This window comes from Bombus pascuorum, chromosome 8 (assembly GCF_905332965.1).
Source record: "Bombus pascuorum chromosome 8, iyBomPasc1.1, whole genome shotgun sequence".
In the NCBI taxonomy this organism is placed as follows: Eukaryota; Metazoa; Arthropoda; class Insecta; order Hymenoptera; family Apidae; genus Bombus; species Bombus pascuorum.
In genome coordinates, this window is record NC_083495.1 from 7,992,202 (window position 1) to 8,013,128 (window position 20,927).

Here is a 20,927-nt window from a genome sequence, read left to right on the forward strand (position 1 = left end):
TTAAAACTATAAATAAAAGAATGCATCACTTCTTTCAATCTTTCCATCATTCTCATTCCTAGCAATTTAATAATAGAAAATTAAAATTCGCCGGTAACAAAGCAAAGATCTTAGCTATATCAGAAAGCTTCTTATATATTGGAATTTATCTACACGTACTTATATAGTTCTAAAAGTCATAGAGGAGTAATTATCGATTTAAGTATGAGAATATTTCGTTTTTACTTCGCTATATGAAAATCTATACGTTTCTATAAATGACATTATACGTATCATTCAAACATAATTGTCTAGCAAATTGAATCCCTTATCATCGAGGGACACTCTCCATGGAAAACTCTCGCCAGTTCATACTTTTGATTGAACTTCAACACTTTTCATCACTTTTCATCATCGAAATACCATCTACGCTACGATTGGATTTACAAATTTTATTGAATCCTTAAACATGATTCTTGAAGTTAAAATTAATTCTAAGTACTTGAAATAGAACTCTTTTTGTTAATTCTGTGTAGATAAATTCATAAATGTAAAATTAATCAGTTATTCGTTGTTACCTGGAATAGATCTCCAGCCGTAACTTTCTGAGGATCGCAAGTAACTTCCACTCGTTGTCCAGTCAGCATTATCACGACAATACGTCCGGAATTGCTAGCCTATAAACAAATTAAATGTTACCTTAGACGTAGGAAATAAATTTAATGATATAAAATAAAATAAATATAAAAAAATGTAATTTAATATAAAATATTACAAATAAAACAATATCTATAGTTATGTGAATAAATGAAAGAATTCAAATATATAAAAATAAGTTACATATATGTATTTTATATCAAAAAATTGAGAAATTTCATTACCCATGTTCCTGATGATCGATAAAAATATTCATTATATATCTAATGTATTTTTAAAGAAATTATTCTTACACACTTAGATGATTCGTTAAATCGCAACATATAATATAATACGTAATTTAAACGTATCATCTAAAAGTAGATTAGTTATTAACCGAATTTTATTTATGAATTGAAGAACAGATACGTGTTATGTTAGCCATAGTTAATTGTAACTAATTGTAGTTGTTATAATTAATTTTATATATTTATATTAGTTTACTATATCTAACAAACTTACGATAGAACTTAAGCAACGAACCCTTCAAGGTCCGATATGGTCTAGTGGCTAGGATACCTGGTTTTCACCCAGGAGGCTCGGGTTCAATTCCCGGTATCGGAAAACTTTTGTTTTTGTCTTTTTAGTTATTTAATACGTGCGATTTGTACATTGTTCAATGCTTTATTAATAAAAATAATTTCATTTTTTTGTAATAAAAAAGAAAAATTTAAGTATATAATACAGAATGATTTTCTCGCTAATTGATGTCAAGAAAATATCACTGAAACCATAACATTGTATTAGCATACATACATATGTAATTTACGGCGATATCGACTAGAGACTGTATAGAGTAGAGACAGCTATTTATATATTTATATGTGAAGTAAAAATGAGAGTAAACGTCTGTGATGGGAGTGGGGACACTGACATCAGTATAATCCTAGACATCAAGGCAGTAAAGACAATTTTATCAGAAAAATTTCACCCATCCGATAGATCTGCACACTTGCTATTCCTATTACAATAGGGTATGTGCGGTAGACTCTAGACTTGGGCACCGTGTACATTATAAATTTGCAACAGACGTCAATAAGTTCACCTGGCTAGATATTTACGACGAGAGTAATCAAATTTATTAACAAACGTCATTCGATCGGCAATTGTCGCTATCTATTACGTTGCTTCCTATTTCAGTACCTTTAACTACCCGTGAGTTCAACACATGTTTGTAACTTGTACCACATTAAATAATCATTAAAATATCCTTAATGGAGTATTGACAGAGGCTCTACTTGACCATAAGGATTAAAAATTTTGACTTTTCTGATCGATGATCTATGAGGAAAGATTGTACCATTGCATAAAGAGATAATTTATCCGGTACACATATATGGTGGACATTTGTACATTTTCTGACATTATATATATATATACCGAATATAAAATACCGAAAAATAATATTTTATGACTTGCTTTTTGCTTAATTTTAAATATAAATATTACGTGGTGCTGTTAAACTTCAAGTGGTCTGGCATTTTACAGCAGAAGGTATCGAATCCGGTATGGTCTAGTGGCTAGGATACCTGGCTTTCACCCAGGAGGCTCGGGTTCGATTCCCGGTACCGGAAATTTATTTTTGTCATTTTTTACTTTAAATATTTATCAATTTTTTGTATGAATTTATATATTTACAATTATCATAAAAATTAAATTAATTTAATTAAAAGGAATTAAATCTTGAATTCTGATAATTAAAATATTTTATAATTTATTTCTTTATTTCCTGCTTTCAAATGCGAAAATTTTCTAAGGAAATCTTTCTTTTATTGTTATATCTAACTATTTACACTGAATTATCTATTCCTGCTTCTTGCGACAGAAATTACGTATTTTAATCTTTACCGTTGATGGTTGATTTAGAGAATTTCTAACTCTAATTTCGATATTGGGGGTTTGCATTGCTAATAAAATACAATAGAGAAAAGAAATATTGTTATTACCTTTACTTGGCCAACACATAGCGTCTTTGGTGGCTGATTGGCACGCACTACGAATTCAGGACCAATGCATTGCGCTTTGTTGAAGGATCTAGTTGGACCACCTACTGTTCTGTATAGGCGGGATGGTGCTCTTTGTACAGCTTTACCGCGTCGAGCTCTCGGTCCATTCTTTACCAGATTCCTGAAACCAGTATTAGAAAAACATGTATTATAAATATATACTACATAACAAAATAAGTTTCAAAGAAATTCGTACTATACATTCAAAACGTCCAAAGTGTCCATACATAATGAAATAGACCAATCTATAAGATTAGAAAAAAAAAAAAAGAAATTACAATTACACTACTGTACATTACTTTATCTCTCTTGTTGAAGTGGGTCCCACTTTAAGGAAAACTCCACATCTTTTCTAAAATTTCGTTTTTTTAGTCCTCAAAGTCATTGAGTATTGTTTAATACTACATCAATTTGAAGGGCCTCTTAGTCTGATAGTTTTCTAGGAACATGCCTTGCACAGATGATGCAACGAAGTACAGACAGGCCACTTTTAATATAATTATAATTCTACGTAACGTGACAGAAATCTGCCCAGGGCACTTATGTTTAATTGTCTCTCGTGGCTTTTGGACGATTCCACACCGACATGCGCGTCAAGGGATTAAAACTCTCAAAAACTGAACAATCCCGTCTTCACCTCGATTCACCCGCGACACCGTTCCGGAAAATCCAGAATGAGCACTCTTGGCTCATTGACTTTTTACGGTACGATCGTTTCTGTTTCCGCCCGAAGAACGTCGCAGCACCCTTTGAGCTTTGCTTTGAGCCTCGACAGTCTTATAATTCTTCGAGGGTGGCCTGTTCCGAGGTTGCGACCCAGATCGCATGAAAGCATATATTAACACGGACTCGCGATTCCGGGACAAACTTAATAATGCGACTGGAAGGGGATATTCGAACGACCGTTCGACTGCCGCGTTCCAATTTAACGTCCTGTCTTAGCACGAAGATTGATGAAATTCCGACGCGTTAACGCTGGCCAGTTATAAATTTTAGACCTAGCCAGCTCGATTCGCGATTACCTCGCACCTCACACTCTCTTTTTCTCTCTCTATCTATCTTTATCTCTCGTTTTTCTACGAGAACACTTTTCAACACAACGTAGTTTATCGAGTCGCGAACAAAATTGAAGAGCACATGGTGTGGAGGTTGATATGAAGGCTTGGTGGGATGTTGAGGATTGTTCTGTTTGGAATTGTTATGGACAGGACGGGAAGAAGTTTTGTTCGGCAGTTGGAGGTTCGCTACGCCTTTTGTGGTATTTAATCGCTGATGCCTTTGTGGGGAAGAGTAAACATAGGGTAGGAACGGAATGGTTCGATCGAATAAGAGATGACGCTTTATGTAAGGTGTACTTTAGAAGAAAGCTTGAATACGGAAATTATATTTTTTAAGAATGTAGCTTTAGAACATCGAGTTACAAAGCAAACAGTTATTTCTTAGAAGATATTATATATAGATAATTAATATAAGATTTATTTACATACGAACGATATGTAATACAAATATAATAAAATATAGTTTGTTATAACTTTGTTCGCGTATTGTTACAAATACTAATCGTAGTATATCTATTAAATGTTAAATATCTATTAAACTTCCCAGTGTTTACTTTTTACCTATTCAATACACCTATTCAATCTTGTGTATCTGACTTACCATCGAAAAATATTAATTCTTTTATAAAGTGTGTTTAAGCCATTTTCGTTTGTTAAATCTCTCTTAGTGAAAGTTACTCGATGAGACAAAACCTTCATAACTCGAAGGATTTAGCTCTTCCCTTGAGACTCGAGACACCGATGTTTAATTGTAGCATAATTACCATAATCACCATAGAAAGTAACAGCAATAACGAAGGAACTTACCTAGGCGGTTTCGCTGGTGGTTCCGATTTGCTGCTCTCTACGTCGGAGAATGGCGCCTTCTTCAATGTGGTGATTATTCGAGGAGGCTTCGGTGGCCCCTGAACACTTCTGACTCTCATGGAAGACACTGGATTTTGTTGTTGCACTGTCTGTTCCTCCTTTCCCCTGCCGGCCAGACATCTGTGATCACTCGTTTTCACGCTCTGCTCTGGCATTCTCTCGAAATCACTGTCTTGCTGATCCCTGCTAGGAAGCTGAGGATTTGAGTGTTGCCTTTGCAACGTTGGATTCACACGTCCTGTAGATCTTCCATAAACCTCCTCTAGTCCCCGTTCTGTCGACGACGTCGGTATGTCTGGTTGAGAATATCCGGCCGCAGATGGTCGCCTACATAACAAATTACATCCAAATTTGGATTTTTCTGTATTTTTCAATTTTATTATATTTTCTATTTTCTTTTAAATTACACGTATCTTTTAATCTACATAGTCAAGTTACACTTTTATCTTGCACAAAACCATCGGTATTTTTTCAAGTTTTTTTTTTTTTATTTTGTTTTTTACAATTTGTTCTGAATGACATTTGGTAAAGTGTTATATCTCATTGGTAAATAAAAAAAATAAAATAAAATAAATATAGCATGTGGGTGGCTACCCCCAGCGGGGAGCCAGCTTCGTGTTTTCTAAGTTATATCTTTTATGACTTTTTTCAAGTGTCTCAGTATAAAAAAAACACATTCTCGTTATCTCCTTTCGCTGTTATAATATACAATATATTTTAAATACATTATAATATATAATATATAATATAAAGAACACGTCATGCATGTGGCAATAGTATTTATAACGACGAAAGGCATATCTTATTAGCAAAATTCTTATACGGACAATACAACGTTCAGAGAAAGGCTCCATTGTGTTCATAAAAAGTTTCTATAATATTAAGCGTTCAAATACTTTTGCGAGCAACTGTATCTTCCTCCTCAACCGTTATCTCCTCTAAAAGCAACTGTAACGAGAGTGTGCTTTTCAGGACAAGGTAGTAAATCACCAGGATCATTATAAAAAACAGCCATAAAAGTGAGAGAAGAAGAAAGAAAAGAAATACTACCTTGCTATCGTTGTAGCTGTGTACACATCCTCGTTACGATGTCCGACAGGTGGCTTCACGGACAGTCCGTTTACTCTGACGTCTTGCGAGCTCAGGAAAGGTTTAACGGGCAACGCGTAAATAGGGTCGCTATAAACGTTTCCTCCGGGGTTGCTTTCACTGACGATGGTAGACGCTAAGTTGCCACTGCTCCTGGTATGCTGTAGCCTCGTATAAATTGGCTGTGAATACGTTCTCGAGTGATGATGGCGGCGTTGATGCTGAATCGCTGGACCAACGCTACGTCCACTCGTTTGGACGTTCAACTGCGACTGAAATTGTGTTCTCTGATCTTCCGCTTCCTGGCGTCGGTTCGGTTGTAATTGCTGGCCACACAGGCTCGTTAAATTCGGATGCGAATGTGAATTTCGCGATTGAAGCTTGAAAAGGGCGCCCTTTGCAGGATGATGATGATGATAGTGGTGAACTTTTGGTATATGAACCTGTTGAGGTACTTCTTGAATTTGAAGATGTTGATGAGGTTGATATCGAGTTGGAGAACGTTGTTGACTTGGACGAGGAGGATTATACTGATTGGTAGAACGATATTGACGATCTTGTTGTTGATGAAGATTTTTGGCTTGACTGTGCATGGGTTGAAGAGGATCGGATTGCTGAGATGGTTGTTGATGATGGTGATGTTGGTGAGAGTAACTGGTCTGACGACGATTATGCTCCGTAAGGTCTGAAGGGTTTCGAAGGGGAGGAACAGGGTTTAGATGTTGATATGTGATGCGTTTACGAGCTGTGTATTGAGGCGACTTGACCACCTCACGATACATATCCATTACGATATGGGTGAAAGGCTTCGACTGTAAACGAGTGCGGCAGTATTCGGAGATCACCTGAAAAAGATAAAAGAATAGATATAGTTAGGATAATCAGTGTCAGTTCTATACAAAGAAAGACTAGTCGGGTTAGATTGAACTACTAATGAATTGCCAAATATTATTTTTTTTCTTCATAAGATTTTGAGTTTTAAAGGACGACAAGTGTTTTTCTGTGTAGTAAATTGTAGGATTGATAATTGTCTCTAAGGTATAACAAAAACACATACAGAAAGAAATATCAGAAATCAAGTCTGATGTTTCCAGTATTAAGTCAAATATATTGTGCCTTTTTTGTTAAACTCAATCATACTACATAGGTAATGTTCAATTATCGATGAACAAATGAATTTATTTATAATATATAGCTAATGACTTTATTTATTGCAAAAATGTAGCACATGCAAATATACAGTAAAAGAAGATGACATAAAATATAGTGCCACATCATAGCATTATTTATCAAATGTCCAGCTGGACAAATTATAAAGTACAAATTAAATAAATAAAAAGAAGGGAAAAACATAGGATCACACATGCACAATACTGTAATCTTTGTCTCTATCTTTCAATTTATAGAAGACAGAATAGAAAGTAATACAAAAATGAGAAAAAATCTACGGATCTGAGGAAGACTTCCTTGGACAGGATCTCAGGAAAATTAAAATGAGTCAACCTTCTTCCAAAATATTCTAAATCATCTTACATCTCTAAACTGTGCGTGCCATCAGAATCATGAAATGCATGGAACGAAGTTTATTGATCAAGGCTCGCTACTATCATTCGCTATCACAAGGTGAAATTCAGGTAAATGGAACTAGTTAGAAATTCACAACTGGGACAAAACTATTGGATCAGATGCTCTAATAGGTTTCGAAGTTGTCGCAAAACGATACTATTAGGTACGTCTCTCAGTCTCACGGTCTTAATGAAATTGCATACGCGTGTTTACCGTGTTGCACGAGTATCCTGATTATGATACGATTTCGAAATTGCCGCCACTCTGCCAGACAATCTACTAGTTTTAGGGGAACAATGGCCTCAAGAAATTCCGTAGACTCGGTGAGCCATGATATCAATGGGGAAGCGGTTCGCAAGTCCGACCTATTATCGCTTCATTGTACTCCTATTCTGCGACGACAAAAGCCAACTCTTGGATACGTGGCTGTCTATGGAAGACAATGCCCCGGAAAGACGGTGTCGAAAGGGGCTTCTTTGTATTTTTTCGTGCGTTTATCCGCAGTTCTTGACCCATCGAAAGCGGTTTTGCGTTTAGGTTTTCTTAGTATTATTTTAAATTGAATGGTACGAAGAGAAAATATTCAACCGTTTAACAGTATAACGAGATGACAAATATTTCAGAATAAACAATTCAGAGAATAATTGTTCTCTGCTTTCAAAATTTCTTGCGTCAGATATAGAAAATATCCATTTTCAATCTCTTATAGGAAATAAATATTCATAATTGTAATTTTAAAAATACTCATTTTAAAATGTTGCTCGTCATTAGATTCAACTAGAATCAAACATACTATAAACACTTATTATCAAAGTTATAGTACCGCGCCAGAATAATTTACTTATAATTCTCAATGAGAATTGACTGTAAAATTCTACTAAATAAAAAATAAAAAAAAAATGTTGCTCGTACAATACTGTATAATTTGACGGTTTAGCCGAGTTTTTCTCTTTTAAAGAATTAATAACAATTGTGTGCGATATTTAAAACCGCTTCTAATTCATTGCAATGCCTGTTGCGATTGTAAATAGTCAATTAAGAAGATTTAAGCGTTATTACTGCTTGTCGATACCAAAATCTTCGTTAAAATACCTTGATTCCTATAAAAACTATTTATAAAAACCATAAAATATTGCGTCCTATTTAGTTGTCACATGAAACGTCCAAGTACCCAACAGAAAAGAATGTCCTTCTTAAAATCAAATTAGTTCACCTTATTATCAATTCCAGTTAATTCTTTAACGAAATATATTTTCCAAATCCAAAAACGTAATAACATATGCGACTTTGAATTTTGCAATAATCTATTACGGAGGCTCAGTTTTCCAAGTTACAAATATGCTAGATTGTTTCCATCGCATACATTTTTTCTCCTGGATCGCAAAGATCAATCTTTCTTGGTAATTTGAACCGCGAGGTCGATCGAGTCCTCCGAGCGGATGATTCATCGCCAGCCGAGGAATCCTCGTTGAAATTGGTGGCGGCGGGTTAAGTTCGCGCCCCTATGTGCCTCAGGATTTCATCAATTTCGCGGTCTATTCAGGTGCAAACAATGAATTACGGTCAGCTGAACGAATGGCTTTATTAAAAGTGGCTAGCTTTCACGGAAACGGCAGTGTTGATCTATTGTCCATTCGAGACGATTTATTTTTACCCTTTTAACAACAGACTAAGGGGCTGGCACGACCGTTTTCGCCGTTTTTGAATTACTGATTCAAAGTGCTTGAAGAAATTTATAGCGAGTGTTTTATACAAGACGAGGACATTATAAAACTAATGAAAAATGCTTTAACTTTTTATCCTTCGATATACATAGTATTGAGTTTATATAGTCAGTTTTATATTCGAGTAGTAGTTGATGATACATTGAGATTAAACGATTGAATGAATGACTGATGAATTAAAAATAAAAATCGAGATTAATGGTGAACTATTCCAGTACAATGCTACAGGAACAGGATAGGGATTTTGAGGCACATTTAAGAAAATTGTATGGTACGAGAATCTAAGGTTGGCACTCAGACTGTATTCATTTGCACATGATGACTAAAAAGAAAACACCCCATTGACCTCACTAAAGAAATAAAATAGTCAAACTGGAAGATGTCATAAAAGATATAACTTAGAAAAAACGAAGCTGGCACCCCGCTGGGGGTAGCCACCCACATGCTATATTTATTTCATTTTTTTTTTTATTTACCAATGAGATATAACACTTTACCAAATGTCCTTCAGGACAAATTGTAAAAACCAAAATAAAAAAAAAAAAGAAAAAAAAAACTGGAAGATGGTATTCCGCTGGGGGTAGCCATCCACAAGTTATTTAGCAATTAAGTTAGAAAAATTTACCAAATATCCAGTTGGACAAATTGTAAAATACAAACTAAATAATAAAAAAAAAAATTGCACATGAGTCTCTCACACCAATCTCATATTATCCAGATACATAGTTAGTATTCAACATTTGAAAAAAGAAATCATATTTTCATAAACTTATTCATCGTAAGGAGATACCGTCAATAATTGTAAGTTCGAAGGAACATTTTTTTAAATTATGTTTGTAATTGTCGTTCCTCTATACATTTGAATTTATAAAATTGATCATCATGGTATTTTGAGCTACGCATACGATCTTTGAATTGGAGCACTCAAGAATATTTTTACGCTTTTAGATGAGAATTATGTGCATTGTAAAATACCTCCATTTGAGTATTTGCATATTATTCGAGGATAAAAGTGGCTGTAATTCAAAAAGAAAGCCAAATAGGACACATATTTAGTTTTTGTTTATTTCGTTTTTATATGAATCTCTTTATGTTTCTTATCTATTTTGGAAATAGGTGCTACATGTAATGAAACAGTGTGTGCAATAGAGACAAGATATATCTCTAGAAGGATTGCGGAAAGACGAAAATGTCATAAAATGGAATTAAATGGTCTTATAATTTGAGGCTATATACATGTCTTCCTACATAATCTAAATGTAGGTTTACACACGGTAGAATTAGAAAGTACAGTTCAATTTCTAAAGTAGATTCTCATATATTCGAAGATGAATAATTTACAACATACTAAACATAATATTTATTAACTATTTAGTATTTTAAACTGTTAGAACACAATGTATATTTTAACATATATATAACATTTTATGAAACTGAAACTAAAAGAATATTTAAGATTTCATTACAGATCGTCATAAATAATCAAGACACTTATCTTTTATATTTTCCAAATTTGGAAATAGTTATGAATATTTTTCAAAACCTAAATTTAATACTTGGAGAAGCTTAAAAACATCCTTTTATCTACCTAAGCAATCTTTCAATGCATAAATTAAATTATACAAAATATCATGAAGAAAAGCAAAACTACGTGAAGAAACTATAACAGCTTGCTTCTAATAATTTCCAAACTCGATCATTCTTATAAATTTATTTTATATTAATAACGAAACTAGTTAGTAGAATTACTTTGGAAACGCTATATATATTCGAAGTTGTATTTGAACATGCACGTTTCACGCGCGCAAAATCGAATGGTCGAATTCAATTATTTTCGTCTCCCTCTACTATTCTTCTAAACGAAAGGTCATAGATTACTGAAATTCCCCACACCATCATAGAATGGCTAGGTGCTAGGTATTAAGCTGGTAGAGTTGGTTCGACCCACTCGCCTCCTCCACTATGTTCGCGCGACACATAATTGAATTAAAGCTGCCCTCGAATGTCCGCCTTCGCAAGCGCTCAAGTGCTCTTTGCGATCGCAGAGAGTTCGCCATATACCGATCGACGGATCGCCCTGGCCTTCACGGCTCCGATATTAATGAAATTTGTATCGGCAATGCGCGATGATAGCAGTCAGACGCGATCGACCTAATTGCATAATCTGTAACCCTTTGCGATGACGCCATTCGATCGAGTAGCTTTTCACATAGTTAGATAAGATTAAAACGAAATTAATGAGGACAGAGGTAAAAATGAAGAAAGAGATGTACGAATAGTTGCAGGTAATTAAGCAGGATCTTTTGCTGGAGAAAATTGAAAACGATTTAGGTATATGAACTAGCGAAGTTGTGAGAAAAAAAATTAACTGCTAAAGGCTGTTATGGGTGAAACTTCGCGCAATGTTATTTCTAACAATTGCAGCGAGATTTAAACAACTAAAGAATGTAATGTAATGTAAAACTTCTGTTTGAGAAACTTTCTATTAGTTCCGATGGCTTGGGATAGCTTTCACGAGATATGTTCTTTAGATATCATGATGCGTTTCGAATATCATTTTCAAACAGTGGAATAAAGCAGTGTTTTTTTTTTAGAAGACTTAAGGTAATAATAACAATCAATAAATAATTAAATGAACGATTAAGGAGCAAAATTAATCTACTTTACCAATTTCATATTTATCACTTCATGACAGATTTATAGAATCAATTTAGATGAAATTAAATTAATTTCGTAACACAACGTTCAAATTCAATGTTCGATAAGCTGAATATCGTTTTAATATCAATCTGTGAGATGTTCGTGTTTTATTTTAATAACGTTTGATTGTTAGGTACATGTTACTATAATTCCTAAATATCTATTAATTTATTATCGATTTTCAAATATCTCTGACACATTGTGTTATTATATTATATAAATAACAACTATCGTTGATTTTTGACTAAATAAAATTAATAGAATTAATTAAAAAAATAAGTTTACAAACAGAATGCAATAGTAAAAATTATAAATCATTTACGTAGAAGGAATAATCCATCCGTTGGTAAACACAATAATTGTCCTGTTCTCATTGATACACGTTACCCCATACACGTAGTGTCAACAAATAAATGGTTTGTTCATTTAATTATAACTACGTGTTTGATCGTAATTATTGTATTGTTCCTAGGCAAAATATTTATTTTAATTAATACTGAACTATACTATAATGATATTACGCAAATACTATTCAAAGTTATTTTAGTTACATATTTTGATAGTGTATTTATTTATAGATGTAATACGAGATGGGTAGAATTTAACTGGTTTTCAAATATTTGACATCGATAAACGAAATAATATACACAGAACATAATATACAGAAATGTTTATTTCCAATTAAAGGTGGACGAACCTTGTATGATAACAAATATTTGTTAATATAATACTTTCGAAGTAAGTCAATATTTTTGTGTAAATAATAAAACCGATAATATAGTCTCTGTTCTAAAAAAAAAATAACATTAAAGATCACGATAAAATTACAATGTATCTTTCACTTGGAATTTCTCATTTTCTAAAAGAATAAAAAATTAGACTTTTTATGTTTGAATATTTTATTTGTAAGACTCAAATTATAGTTTCCAAAATGGATTAGAATAAGATATAGGACACAGCACAAGAGATTAAAAACAAAGAAAGTTCTCGCTCTTTAAAAAAAGATTTATCATCTCGCTCGTTATACCACTGATTCATTTATCAAAACTCAAGGACGCTCGAAACTTTCCGCCTCGTGTTTCGCGAAACTACCCCGTTGCATCCCAGATAAGCTTCGCCCAACGTATACCGCAGAATTCTTCTTCTTTGCATAAAATTATGCAAACAGTACAAATCGCCCTACGTGCGTTTCACGATTCGTCCAAACGGACAACAAGAACCTCGAGTCGAAGTTTCGGCTGGATAGGATAACCGGTGAATTTCAATAACACCAGACCCCCCTGCGTTTTATAGCTACGAGATTGCATTGTTATTCTCGCTGCCAGCCATTTTCCTCTTGTTTGTAACGCGCGTATGCATGCATTCGATTCAACTCCGATGCAGCTGCTTCTTCAACCACGTTCGCGATTCACAACGTCTCGCCCGTTGCTCTTGGCCATGACACGAAAATTAATTTTCGACCTTACAAAAACGGCGAATAAATCGCATTCGTAATTATGATGTGTCCCCTGAATCACGTTGCACGACAAAACCTGGTATAATGGATCGTGTATTCACAGTGAGACGTGACTCAGTGACAGAGTTAAGCGATCTTGCGTATACAGTGGCTGAGGAAAATAATTTGTACACTATTGCAACTATTATTGTATTTATACGATAACTAGTTAGATACAACTGCAATAAGTTTCGTATCATCTAGCAGTAAATATTATTAAATACGTGTCTTTTTTCTAGCATATTATTATTTTTTTCAACCCCATATCAGAAAAATAAATGATATTGAAAACAAAGGATTATTAGTAGGAACTATACACTTTTACACAACTATACAAATTTCATAATTGTATTTAGAAAGAGTTATCAGATACGTAGAAAGTAAAAAAGAAACGTTTCTTTTTATTCCTTTGGCTATGTTACATCAGTTTTCATATGAAGGCAAACTCACTTTTCATACGAAAGAATTTAAGAAACGAGGATGCAAGCAGTTGATCTTCACGAAAGATCTCGAGTACGGGAAAGAAAAGAGGAAAGCAAAAAACAATTTCAGCTAGATTTACAGACTTACGTCTAGCAGATTCATCAAGGAAGCTCGTCTTCGTGGATCGGGTTCCGTCATGGCGGCTAAAACGGACTGAAGTGCCGACGAGGGTGAAACGGAAACCGTTCCTGTCAGTGCAGCGACTCTCGGGGTCGTGTCCAATAATGCCCTTCCTAGCGAGTACATCCACATCTGAAAGCACCGGAATTCCATGTGAAGCTTACCTCGTAATGCTGTTCAAGAGATAAAAGGAGAAAACTGAATATTATACAGTTTTGCAGGTTACGCCAGGCTAAGCTAGATAAAGTCTGGCAACTAAATAGTTTTGAAAATGTATGTGACTAATATCAGAAAATAATTTCAACTTTCAAACGGATAATATGTAAATGTGGAAGCACATAACGACTTTAATGACCATAGTCATTTACAAATTCATCTAACATTTCTTATACTTAAATAATTAAAAGTATAGATAAAGAAAGTAGAGTTTTAGTCAATTTAATCCCTTAACAAGAACTCTGTTCTCTTTGGTTAAAATATCCCATCTATCGTTTCGAAAGTGAAAAAAAGCAGAAGTTTTATCATCCTCTTTATTTCGTTTCACACAATCTAAAATATTATTTTGCAACAGTCTGTATAACGACTTTATTTCAAAGATTCCGAGAAACTTGAAACTTCAAGTATTACAACATATTGCGAAATATGATAAAATGCTGACTATGCTATTTCAAGTGTATAGTAACTATAAAATTCACTGTTTGAAAAACTGTTGCCAAAATATTCCCTTCTAGTATCTCGTCGTAAAAGAGCCATCAAATTTTATTCTTCGTGAAAATGATCATGGAACTGAGATAAGAGGATGATCGTAAAACACAAGAGCGATTTCTATCTGCGAGAAATAGAGTTCCCAGCCCATGTTGCATCTTTTGTAACACGCACGTAATCAACGCGCACAGATTCCCATAAAGCGAGGGTGGTATTGGTATAGATCTGTACTTTTCGTCATCCTCGCGATGAAATTGCAAGAAATTGCGAATTAGTTTCCATGTGATAACGAGCTGGGTTCGTCGTTTCTACCGATACGAAATGCTTAATTTCGTCATGCTTGAGCTCGCGTATTTTTAATTACTTTTGACTTGATAAGACTATCAGATTATCAGAGATCCTGTTTTTTGTCAGATTTCTGTCAGATTAAATAAGGGATAATCTTTGACAGTAAAAGGTTCTTGAGGGAAAGGAGGTTTAGGATGGGATTAAGTCGCTTGGGAAAATATACTGATCAATAGACCGCGCGTATTTTCGCAACTAAAATTAAACAAACGATAAACATTTATTAAACATGACATAGAATCACGTCAGAATAATTTATTTATAATTCTCAATGAGAATTTTCGTAAGCCTATATTTTTAGGAACACAAACGCAGAGATAAAAATTGATGTAATAGGACTTTGATTATCCGAAGTAATTAATTACAGGAGAACCAGGTAATTAAATTTTCTCGATAATTAAACGTAAATTTGGACTGCATTTTATATGGAGAGTGATAATTTACTGCACTTATACGTCTGTACAAGTCATGTTTTTTTTGGTTTTCTAATCCATCTTCGCAGTCTTTCTGGACTGACAAATTACAAATTTTTTCTGTAAATGAATAGTTTCCCAGGATTATTTTCTTTTGTGCTTCGTACCATTTGTTCAATTTTTTTTATTGCTATGAATATTTCTAACTGCATTATACTTATTATATTGAGTACTGCTTATAGAAACGAAATTAATTCTGTCAATGATTTCTTCATCACTTGTATATCCTTTTACTTAAAATCCTATATGAGAATTGACTGTAAATAATCTACCAAATAAAAAAAAAAAAACTTGTATATCCAATGATGAACTGAGAACTATAAACCGAGTGAAGAATATATATACAAGGAGTATGATAATCAAACGTTTGAATGTAAAAAGAAATATGTATTATATACTTATATATTAAATATGTATTACAGGAAGATTTTTTACTTTACTTTAAATATTTTAGATTGTGCTCTTCATATACAGATATGTATATTCGAATAGGATAGAGATTGCACTATAGCTTAAAATTCTGTTAAAGTTTGTGAAAAGAATGTGTTACCATATGTTTCCAAAGTGGAGAATGTTTCTCTTGTATACCACATCATCATGTTCTTTTATGGAAAGTTCACTGGAGAAACACGAAGTTGCCAAGTGCTAACTATTGAAAAGATCGCGTGCAAAGAAAGTTGTTTTGGGATGAGAGACAGTTTACGCAGTGTGGCTGATTTTAACCCTTTGCACTTGACGACCATTTCAGTCAGACGGAGCAACAATTCGAGATGATTTTGCGCGTATGTGACGAATGTTTTGCAGGTAACATGAAATGACATTATACAAAAATTAACTTTAAAAACGTTATATTCTAATAATATATATATATTTACATCTTTGAACATATCGTTTTTTAATATTTTTTCTGTATACTTTTTTTGTATGATAATTTATAAAACATTTACCAGGACAAATTTTTAGTATAAATTTAATTATAATTGTATAATTTATAATAATATATTAATTGTGTATTATGAATATTATTATACATTAATTTAATTTCAATTAATAATTTATAAAAAATGTATTTAATTAAATTAATTGATAATGTAAATATATATAGTAATTTTATTTTAATTATATTAAAATAATTGTATTACAAAAATATTGTATTGTATTTTTGAGGGATTTTATAGTATATTTTTGTAGCAATAGTTTTAATTATAACTGCATAATTTATAATAATATATTAATTGAATATTATGAATATTATTCAATAATAAGTTGTTTCGTTTCTTTTTTCTGCTTTGTTTCGGTAAGAACACACCTTACAATCCCTTCCTGTTAAAATTACATGGAACTGTTCATTTAATCGAATTTCATCACAATTAGCAGTCGACATCGAAGCTCGGTCTCGTGGATGTCGAAAATCTCCTCTCAACTGGTCTACTAAAGTTTTTATAAATCGCAAATGGTTAAGTGGTCTTTCGTTTTTTTTACTAATCTATATAGAATGTATGAATTAATTAAACAAATATCCGTTCCCCAGAAAAATAACTAATTCATAAAGCAGTATGTGGAGCCATACTGATCAGCCCGATCAATACCGCCTATGAACTTGATGTAATTTATAATTGCGATAGGTTTTTTGACGACAGTTCGAGTCCCATGGAGGAGAGTTTTTTCCACGTACTCATTTTTGCATTATGCCAATTTGTCAATAATGTGACGATCCTCTCGTCCTTCCACGCTAGAATCAAATTATTATTCCTGCGATAAGCTATCATCGGTATTTTTGTCAGATTTGATTTTCTTATCCCATCTGGCAACTCTTTTCGATTTTTCAATGTCGTGCCAGTCAAATGACATTTTAATTTATGTAATTCAGTAGCCAAAATGTAACTGGTGTAATAACAATCTGTCCTCGCGCACCGGGTATTTTATTCAATAACATTTTGTACAGGTGCAATGGAATTCTAGTGAATACCGAAAGATTCGGTCTTATCAATGTTCGTGTTATAAGGCTGCCATAATAAGGCAGAATTCCACAGATATAACCCGTATTAGAATCTGCTAATGTGTAGATTCGAATACCCCATTTTCTTCATATTTTCGGGTTATACCTGATAAACGAAATTCGACTTTCGTCGTCGAGAGTCGTTTCTCGAGTACAAAGTTTGAAGTTGCATACAAAGAGCAGGATAACTGAGGAAACTATACAAGTGCAGTAAAACTATCCAAGAGACCTTCAGCTGCAGCTGTATCATCTGGCACTTGAACACACTACACAGTAAAGATGAACAGGGAGAGAAATAAAAAAGATCTAAACAATTGCCTTTAAAAGATAAGACTTGCAGTGGGTAGGAAATACTCCTTTTTTTGTACTTTCTATCCTGTTTACGTTAAACGCAAGCTTCGTATCTATGGCAAAGCATACGTTACTTTTAAATCGCATTTATGAAATTATTTAATGTAACAATGTAAAAAATATCTCAGATAAATTAAAAATGCTTTCAAATAGAAAAGAGAAGACTTAAAAAAAAAAAAAAAAACAGTCCATTGACCTCACTAAAGAAATAAAATAGACAAACTCGAAGATGATATCCCGCTGGGGGTAGCCATCCACATGTTATTTAGCAATAAAGCTAGAAAAATTTACTGAATGTCCAGCTGGACAAATTGTAAACTACAAATTAAATAATAATAAAAAAAAAAATAATAAAAAATGAAAAAATCTAGAAAAATCTCTTACAATCTTCACACGAGATATATACCTTCAATGATTAATACAACAATGGTGAACTATGAATCATCCTACAATATAAAATTATATAATATCCATATTTATATTTCACATAAACATTAAACATATATTTCGTATATTTCATTATACATATTAAATAATCAGTATATTATGTACCATCCTGATAATACACAATTATGATATTATATTATTAATATTTCTCATACTGTGTTTATTTTCATTTAATCTTAATCAATTTAATCTGATTGGATCTTTTGTTGTATCTCACAACGAAAAGAAAAAAGATGTTCTTTCTTCCCAAAAATAAAAAAACAATAATAGAAAAGCAAGGATAAATTGGTCAAACGTAATATCGCGGAAGAGCGTCAAGGTTTCAATTTCACGACAGTCCGTAATTAACGCAATCAGCCAATTTCACGTGCACTTTATTCGCGTAATTAACGAGTCGATCGTTAAATCTTTTTTCTTCCGCTGCGTCGCCTAACTAAATACGCCCGCGTCTCTCGACGCCTCTGTATCTTTTTCCTTCGCTTCTTTTCCCACCCTCTACCTCCCTCTTTCCCGGTATTCTTTCCTTTCCTGTCTGCTACTGGACAGAAGTCCGTTGTTTTAGCTAGCCGGTATTTATCTCGTGCAGATTAAAGGGAAAATAAACGGCGGGTACAATAAATAAACTTCGAACGTTTCTACATTCTCATCCGTATACAGGGTGTCTTTGTTGGTCGCGTTGGTTGATAGCTCGTACCGACAGAGGGATGTTTCTTCTCGTGTAAAAACATATTGAAAATGTGAACTAAAATAAAATTCTTCCATGTGACGTTCTGCAGTAGAGTAATGTTTTCCAACCTTTTTCGAGACAGAATAGTTTAATATTTTCTCTCTATTTTTACCCTCTATTGTAGCACTATATTATAGGTAAATATAAGATCGTTTTTATTATAACCAAACAATGTACGATCTTTTCTTCTTTCTTAATATTTGCACAAAAAAGCATTTACGAATTGTGTAAAGAAAACTTTCTATTCGTCAAAAGTGAATTAAGATTTGCTCTAGTGAAAGTTTAAGAAAATTTGAGAAGACTCGTTGAGACAAATAATCCAAATAATATGGAACATTTAACACGTGTGAACATTTTCCATATGTTTTAATCCTCTGTGGCTTAAACTAGGTCGTTGGCACTTTAAAAAAAATTTCACCCTTGACTTTTTTCGAAAAGTGTCTTCATTGAAAAATGTTCTAAATATTTTTCATGTAACCAATGATTGTATGATATAACACGTGTTATACAGATTATAAATATAATATACTAGATGTCGATAATCATTCCATAATTTTTTAAATGTACTGAATGTTTTAGTTTTGCTACGAAGGATTAGGTACCATCTCACCACAATGCACCTCGAGTCACGTTTATTTAATTGTGAAATATGTACAAACAGTACATTATTTGAACTATTAATACAATATTGCACTGTAACGACGTGGAAATAATTAAACGTAAAAAATCTTACTGGTTTAATTTCATATAAAAATAATTACTACCGAAAATAATTCTGGCAATCCGCTAGAAAACATTTCACGACCCTCTTGACGAACATCAGCTTCCCCAAAATGGGAATCCGAGCTATAAAAAAAGAGAAACGTAGTTCGAGAAGAACGGGTATACCAAATGTTTCACTTGGAATATGTACCAATCTTCTAATAAATAAAATTTCGTTTTTACTTTATTTTGTATTTTCTATTTCTTTTTGCACGAGGAACCACATTCTTTCTGATTGTACTACAATTATTGAGGTAGACCGTATAACTGCTCTTTTTTACGTGAGATGTAGTCTTGAATGGAGATTGTTTAGCACGAAACTGTTGTAATAAAATCAATGAAACTCTAGCTGGCTGTTTTCATAAAAGAGAAACGGTGTTGTTAACAAGAAAATCATGCTAGTGGAAAATTATACGTATATCATCATCAGAAATCGTAGTATTAATATGAATGGATGGTGGAGAAAGTATTAAAAACCATTGGGTGAGAACAGTAACACAAAATCCTTAATCCGATAAATAATCCGTGATCTACAATTAAAATTAAGAATATAAATTAATAAATAGTTCATGTATATAATTAATCATGGAAAAGATGTTTTCTATCAACGTTACATTGAAAACTCACTTACGTATCGAGAATTATAACTCTAAGGAATTAATTATTAATAATTCTCAGAATAATTAAATGTTAAAGCTATGTAAATTTATTACAATCAGAAAGCTACACAACCTTATTAATAATTATCGAACAACAGATCTGTTTAATTCAATGTTCAATTGAACTTCCCTTTGGGCAGTTATGTATCAAAATAAATGTATATTATGCTTTAAACGATATACATCATGCTACATAGTATAATAATTAATAATAAACAATATATTTATCGTTCCTTATATATGTTGAGAAATTTATATTTACGGAAGAATGAATTTGTTTTGACTGATAGCTAAATTTTAATTGAATGAAATCGAAATTAAAATTAAAGTAGGTATATGATATTATATACATGTTAATGGAAAAACAATATTGGCAAGAAAATAATCTACGAGGAAAATAAATTACGCTAGAATAAATTACGGAAAATAAATTACGCTAAAAAAGCTACGCTATTTGTTAATAAAGTATTCTACCACAGTAAGGTTACTAGAATACTCTTGTTGTATAATAATATAGATTAAATTTACTGTGCTTTTTCGACACGCGCTCTTTCAACAGAGCTTTAATTGCATTTTCGTTTTTTACGCACCTCAAACACCGAGTTTAGTAATTTAATACACGTCACGATCCCTGATCCAATGCTTTACGAGCAAATAAAATGTTTTATACCAAGCA

The 20,927-nt window shown here is 32.9% G+C and overlaps 1 protein-coding gene and 2 non-coding genes across 7 annotated transcripts in view; 2 read left to right on the forward strand and 1 right to left on the reverse strand.

Annotated features, from left to right (window-relative positions):
- LOC132910004 (uncharacterized) overlaps nucleotides 1-20,927 on the reverse strand; it is a 124,147-nt gene that overhangs the window by 18,918 nt on the left and 84,302 nt on the right. For all 5 annotated transcript variants that reach the window (XM_060965350.1, XM_060965347.1, XM_060965349.1 and 2 more), the window contains 5 exons: nucleotides 13,751-13,915; nucleotides 5,657-6,540; nucleotides 4,547-4,933; nucleotides 2,622-2,802; nucleotides 558-656 (listed from right to left, as the gene is read on the reverse strand). In XM_060965350.1, the coding sequence (XP_060821333.1) occupies nucleotides 558-656; nucleotides 2,622-2,802; nucleotides 4,547-4,933; nucleotides 5,657-6,540; nucleotides 13,751-13,915 (1,716 nt within the window). The remainder of the gene's footprint in view (nucleotides 1-557; nucleotides 657-2,621; nucleotides 2,803-4,546; nucleotides 4,934-5,656; nucleotides 6,541-13,750; nucleotides 13,916-20,927) is intronic.
- On the forward strand, nucleotides 1,168-1,239 carry Trnae-uuc (transfer RNA glutamic acid (anticodon UUC)). Its single transcript has one exon. It is a non-coding gene; the product is annotated as a tRNA-Glu (tRNA).
- On the forward strand, nucleotides 2,178-2,249 carry Trnae-uuc (transfer RNA glutamic acid (anticodon UUC)). Its single transcript has one exon. It is a non-coding gene; the product is annotated as a tRNA-Glu (tRNA).